This window comes from Micropterus dolomieu, unplaced genomic scaffold (assembly GCF_021292245.1).
Source record: "Micropterus dolomieu isolate WLL.071019.BEF.003 ecotype Adirondacks unplaced genomic scaffold, ASM2129224v1 contig_13587, whole genome shotgun sequence".
Classification (NCBI taxonomy): Eukaryota; Metazoa; Chordata; class Actinopteri; order Centrarchiformes; family Centrarchidae; genus Micropterus; species Micropterus dolomieu.
In genome coordinates this window covers 345-6,908 of record NW_025742573.1, presented here as the reverse complement: position 1 = coordinate 6,908, position 6,564 = coordinate 345, and the positions used below count along the sequence as shown (strand labels likewise).

The 6,564-nt window shown below is 47.2% G+C and overlaps 1 protein-coding gene across 1 annotated transcript; it reads right to left on the bottom strand.

Annotated features, from left to right (window-relative positions):
- Positions 1–2,359: 2,359 nt before the first annotated feature.
- On the bottom strand, positions 2,360–4,338 carry LOC123966511 (thrombospondin-3a-like; the record flags this gene model as incomplete). Its single annotated transcript, XM_046042660.1, has 6 exons — positions 3,578–4,338; positions 3,196–3,298; positions 3,070–3,096; positions 2,881–2,963; positions 2,592–2,643; positions 2,360–2,508 (listed from the first exon to the last, which is right to left on the bottom strand). Coding segments are annotated over exons 1-6 (546 nt in total), but the record flags the coding sequence as incomplete, so codon positions are not given.
- Between the last annotated feature and the right edge of the window lie 2,226 nt (positions 4,339–6,564).

Below are 6,564 nucleotides of genomic sequence, written 5' to 3'. Positions count from 1 at the left end.
AGTGTTGTTGTAGTGTTGTTACAGTGTTATTGCAGTGTTGTTGTAGTTGCGTTGTAGTGTTGTTGCAGTGTTGTTGTAGTGTTGTTGCGGTGTTGTTGCAGTGTTGTTGCAGTGTTGTTGCGTTGTTGTTGTTGCGTTGTAGTGTGGTTGCAGTGTTGTTGTAGTGTTGTTGCGGTGTTGTTGCAGTGTTGTTGCAGTGTTGTTGCGTTGTTGTTGTTGCGTTGTAGTGTGGTTGCAGTGTTGTTGCAGTGTTGTTACAGTGTTGTTGCAGTGTTGTTGCAGTGTTGTTGTAGTGTTGTAGTGTTGTTGTGGTGTTGTAGTTGCGTTGAAGTGTTGTTGCGTGGTTGTTGCGTTGTAGTGTTGTTACAGTGTTATTGCAGTGTTGTTGTAGTGTTGTTGTAGTGTTGTTGTAGTGTTGTTACAGTGTTATTGCAGTGTTGTTGTAGTTGCGTTGTAGTGTTGTTGCAGTGTTGTTGTAGTGTTGTTGCGGTGTTGTTGCAGTGTTGTTGCAGTGTTGTTGCGTTGTTGTTGTTGCGTTGTAGTGTGGTTGCAGTGTTGTTGCAGTGTTGTTACAGTGTTGTTACAGTGTTGTTGCAGTGTTGTTGCAGTGTTGTTGTAGTGTTGTAGTGTTGTTGTGGTGTTGTAGTTGCGTTGAAGTGTTGTTGCAGTGTTGTTGTAGTGTTGTTACAGTGTTGTTGCGGTGTTGTTGTTGCGTTGTAGTGTTGTTACAGTGTTGTTGTAGTGTTGTTGCGGTGTTGTTGCAGTGTTGTTGCAGTGTTGTTGCGTTGTTGTTGTTGCGTTGTAGTGTGGTTGCAGTGTTGTTGTAGTGTTGTTGCGGTGTTGTTGCAGTGTTGTTGCAGTGTTGTTGCGTTGTTGTTGTTGCGTTGTAGTGTGGTTGCAGTGTTGTTGTAGTGTTGTTGCAGTGTTGTTACAGTGTTGTAGTGTTGTTGCGTGGTTGTTGCGTTGTAGTGTTACAGTGTTATTGCAGTGTTGTTGTAGTGTTGTTGTAGTGTTGTTGTAGTGTTGTTACAGTGTTATTGCAGTGTTGTTGTAGTGTCGTTGTAGTGTTGTTGTAGTGTTGTAGTGTTGTTGTAGTTGCGTTGTAGTGTTGTTGCAGTGTTGTTGTAGTGTTGTTGCGGTGTTGTTGCAGTGTTGTTGCAGTGTTGTTGCGTTGTTGTTGTTGCGTTGTAGTGTGGTTGCAGTGTTGTTGCAGTGTTGTTACAGTGTTGTTGCAGTGTTGTTGCAGTGTTGTTGTAGTGTTGTAGTGTTGTGGTGTTGTAGTTGCGTTGAAGTGTTGTTGCAGTGTTGTTGTAGTGTTGTTACAGTGTTGTTGCGGTGTTGTTGTTGCGTTGTAGTGTTGTTACAGTGTTGTTGCGGTGTTGTTGTTGCGTTGTAGTGTTGTTGCGGTGTTGTTGTAGTATTGTTGCGTTGTAGTGTTGTTACAGTGTCGTTGTAGTGTTGTTGTGGTGTTGTAGTTGCGTTGTAGTGTTGTTGCAGTGTTGTAGTTGCGTTGTAGTGTTGTTGCAGTGTTGTTACAGTGTTGTAGTGTTGTTGCGTGGTTGTTGTTGCGTTGTAGTGTTGTTACAGTGTTATTGCAGTGTTGTAGTGTTGTTACAGTGTTATTGCAGTGTTGTTGCAGTGATGTTACAGTGTTGTTGTAGTGTTGTTGCAGTGATGTTACAGTGTTGTTGTAGTGTTGTTGCGGTGTTGTTGCATTGTAGTGTTGTTGTAGTGTTGTTGTAGTGTTGTTGCGGTGTTGTTGTTGCGTTGTAGTGTTGTTGTAGTGTTGTTACAGTGTTGTTACAGTGTTGTTACAGTGTTGTTGTGGTGTTGCAGCAGTGTTGTTGTAGTGTTGTTGCAGTGTTGTAGTGTTGTTGTAGTGTTGTTGCGTTGTTGTTGTTGCGTTGTAGTGTTGTTGTAGTGTTGTTGCAGTGTTGTTGTGGTGTTGTAGTTGCGTTGTAGTGTTGTTGCAGTGTTGTTGCATTGTTGTAGTGTTGTTACAGTGTTGTTGTAGTGTTGTTACAGTGTTGTAGTGTTGTTGCAGTGTTGTTGTTGCATTGTTGTAGTGTTGTTGTAGTGTTGTTACAGTGTTGTTGCGTTGTAGTGTTGTTGCAGTGTTTTTGCAGTGTTGTTGCGTTGTAGTGTTGTTGCAGTGTTGTTGCAGTGTTGTTGTTGCAGTGTTGTTGCAGTGTTGTTGCAGTGTTGTTGCAGTGTTGTTGTTGCATTGTTGCAGTGTTGTAGTGTTGTTGCAGTGTTGTTGTTGCATTGTCGTAGTGTTGTTGCATTGTCGTAGTGTTGTTGCGTTGTACTTGTGTTGTACTTGTATTGTTGCAGTGTTGTTGCGCTGTAATGTTGTTACCTCGTCAATGTCGGTACAGTGTGTCCCGTTGCCGGTGGTTCCAGGTGGGCAGGGTCCACAGGTGTATCCAGGATAGTGCAGACTCTCCACACAGGCCACGCCCTTAAAGCATGGGTTAGGAGAGCAGCGAGAGCGAGGCTCGTGGAAACCTGCAGAGACAGAAGCACCGAATGGTTTTACTAAGGTCCTCAGATATAACACTGGTTTATTAAGAGAAGAAACGGTGACTCACCACAAACCTGACACTCCAGGATGGTGTTTCTGATCAGAGACATCTCTTTCACCTGACGAGTACAGGAAGGGATCAATTAACTCTACATCCACTTTACTGCTGTCTGTCTGTCTGTCTGACCTGCCTGTCTCACCTGTCTCACTTGTCTGTCTGTCCCGCCTGTCTCACCTTTCTGTCTCTCTGTCTGTCTCACTTGTCTGTCTGTCTCTCTGTCTCACCTATATGTCTGTCACTTTGTCTCACCTGTCTGTCTGTCTCTCTGTGTTTCTCATCTGTCTCTCTGTCTCACCTGCTCCCGGATGTCCTGTCGCAGCTCTCCCAGGATCTGGTTGAAGATGATGAGCTGACCAATCAGAGCCTTGGTGTGATCACCTGACAGGAAACCACCAAAGCAACAGGATGTCAGTACAGGTGAACCCAGATCAAACTGATCAGCTGTATTGATGAGTTTGTTTGTCAGCTTCAGTTGAAAACTCACCCAGGATGGAGTTCACCTCCCCGCTCACTGAAAGATCAAACAACAACCGTATTACACACGTCACCTGACCTGACGCCTGACTCCACCCACATCAGAGAAAGAATTAAAGGGCTCAGGTGTGCCGACCTGAGTTGTAGGCTGATGAGTCTCCTTGGAACGGACAGTCCGTCAGAGCTCCAGCTTTTGCAACACTGCCCCCTAGAGCCAGTCTGAGGGACTCCACGGCGCCCTGCAGAGACACAGAGACGCTGAGCTCGATATTCACAAGTCTGTCTCACATCTGATGACTGCGCGATGGAACACCTGCGGACAGGTGAACCTGCGGCCACTTCATCGCAGCAACAACATGAACAAACAAGATGATGATTAATCAGTGAGGCTTTGAGTTAGTGAGATGATGTTCTTGAGTATCAGCCGTTATAACCCTTTATGGATCTGTGGACAATTCAATAAATATTAAAAGAACATCCACAGTGAGGTGACAGACTCAGAGCTGAACCCGTCTCACCTGTAGTCGGGCGTAGGCCTTCTGCCCGTGCCTGATCTCCACCATCTCCGCCTCTCTGGGCAGAGGGACCAACGGCGGCAGGCCCTGGCTGGAGTCCGCCAGTCTGCAGTTGACGTAGAGCTCCATGTGCATGTTGTCACGGTGAAGGCCGCCCAGTCTCAGGATGATGGAGTGGGTCCGGCCGTCGGCCAGGTTGGCGTTCTGCAGGTTGACGGTGTGGAGCTTCCCGTCAGCTCTGACGTAACGAACCAGGACTGAAGGAGGAGGAGGAGAAAGAGAAGGAGGAGCCGGAGGAGGTTTGTTGGCAACACACCACTTTATGAGATGTTAGATGACACGGACTGAAGGAGATCAGTGCCACAGTTTCATGTGCTCTTGGAACAAATAACGAGTGCAGGGTTGGACTTCTAGCAGCTCACAGGAGAACCAGAACAGCATGAGGACATCAGAGGAAGACTGAAGACAGACGGTGTTTGAGGACAGAGAGAGGGGGGACATGTCCTGGCTGCAGACGGCCTGAAACTCTCTGCAGAACAGCAAATACACCACCAGCACTTCGGGAATGACTTCACAGAGCACGGAGAAACGAGGCCGAGGACACAGTGCCGGCAGCAAAGCTCCATATTACACAGTAAATGATGATGAGAGGAGTCGTGGACTCACTGCAGCAGGACACAGCTCTTCTTGAAGCTGGGGCATTTCGCTTCTGACGTTCTCTTTACATCCCAACAATAAATCAAACCTGACACAAAGATGAAACATTACAAATACCTTTAACTAGCGCCGACTAAACCGTTGGTCCATGAGAGAGTCTCAGCCAACCAACTTCTCATCGGTCAGTAGGCTGATTACGGTTTTGGATTCCTCTGTTCCTGATAACTTCCTGTCTCAGCCACAATATATATTTAAGTAATTAATACCGTAAACGTGCGACGACTGATGACAGTGGCTTTAAGTAACGACTACTATTCAACTGGAAACATCTTAATTTAGGGCGGCCCTACAGAGTCTTACAGTACAGGACCGAGCAGAACTTAGTTTCTTTTACCCAGATTGTGACTGGTGTGAGAGACATGGTGAATAAATTGTATTTAAATGTCTTTTTCATATTTCCCCATGTTGCTTTTATGTTTTAGGTAAAGCACTTTAAATACTTGCTGTACTGATAAAGCTGCCTTAAATTTAAACAGCTTTGACTTTCTGTCACGCGGGACTCCAGCCTCGGTCTCATCCATCCACCACCTCTGCCGCTCTTTATACTCCCTCATCTGACTTCTTCTGCCACTAGAGGTCACCCGATCCATCGTCAACCGCTAATCCTGCGCACAAGGTCGCGGGAGTTGGAGCCAATCCCAGCTGACATCAGGCGAAAGGCGGGGTACACCCTTAACACACTCACACTCAGAACACGGAACATGCAAACTCCACACAGAAAGGCCGGGACGACCGGGGTTCCAACACGGGACCTTCTTGCTGTGAGGCCACAGGGCCATCCACCGGACCACCGTGCAGCCTGCTGATCTTTCAGGACGGGAGGTCAGATTGTGCCAAAACACAGTTAATGAAAGTGGGGTCAGATTATAGTGATCATGCTGTCAGGGTGAACAACAACAACAGAACCAGAAGCCTCTGAGACCAGCTGCGTGAACACACAGCAGGTAGAACTGTAAAGGACCGTAAAGGACCGAGTATTTAGTGAGTCTGGACCATCAGACGTCAGCAACACTTTATGTAGAGGAGAAAGTATAAAGTGTGACCCGAACTGTGACAGGACAGCTTCCTGAACCACTTCCTGCTCAGGTTTCCTGCTCACTGAGGATCCGTTTGAGCCGTCGGCTGGTCTGACTTCCTGTTTAGTGTCTCAGATAGTGACACTCACATGGCTGACTCCACTCATGTCCACTTTATTAGGAACACCTAGCTAACACTAAAGTCATTCACACAGCAACATAGGCGGTCCAGATCTACTTTAAATCCCAATCTTGGATGTCCCAGATGCTGTCCCAGCAGGATCCCGTCACAGACCCGTTGTTTACTGCTGTTCTGAAATTTAATAATGTAATAAATAAATCTGGTGCAGCGGTTAGCACTGTCGCCTCACAGCAAGAAGGTCACGGGTTCAAACCTTTCTGTGTTTCTTGTTCTGAGTTTGCATGTTCTCCCCGTGTGTGCGTGGGTTCTCTCTGGGTGCTCCGGCTTCCTCCCACCGTCCAAAGACATGCGGGCTAGGTTGATTGGTGTCTCTGAAACTTAGGTGTGAGTGGCTGTCTGTCTATGTGTGGCCCTGCGATGGGCTGGCGACCTGTCCCGGGCGTACCCCGCCTTTCGCCCGATGTCGTCTCAGGAGTTTTGACATGTGGACGGGTTTGTGAAGGTCTGGGTGAGAGCCCCATGTTTCATAACAGTCCTCCTTCATGAAGGTGATAATGTGGATTCAACGGTGTTACACACAGAGAGGTGGGCTGGACAAAATAATAGGAACACATGTCAGAATACGTTTCACAGCTGAATCAACAGGAAACCTTCATGAAGGGGGATTTATTAAAGGACTGACTCCGTGTTAGCCAGGCGTTCCTAATAAACTGGACACTTATCATGGCGGTGTTCTGAAGCTTCCTCTGCTCACCTGAAGCTGGACAGGAACTGATGCTCAAACCCACAAAACTTTATTTGAAACCAGCAGATAAGTGTCGGGCTGGATTCTGGAGGAACGTTGGAAACGTGAAGCAGCAGACATGGAGAATATTTCCATCTTTAAAAACGAAGGAAGGAAAGGAAGGAAGGATGGAGGGAGGGATAGGAAGGAGGAAAGGAAGGAAGGATGGAGGGAGGGATAGGAAGGAAGGAAGGAAGGAAGGAGTGAAGAAGGAAGGAAGGAAGGAAGGAAGGAAAGGAAGGAGGGAGGGAAGGAAGAAGGAAGGATGGAAGGAAGGATAGGAAGGAAGGAAGGAAGGAAGGAGGGAAGGAGGGAGGGAGGGAGGGAGGGA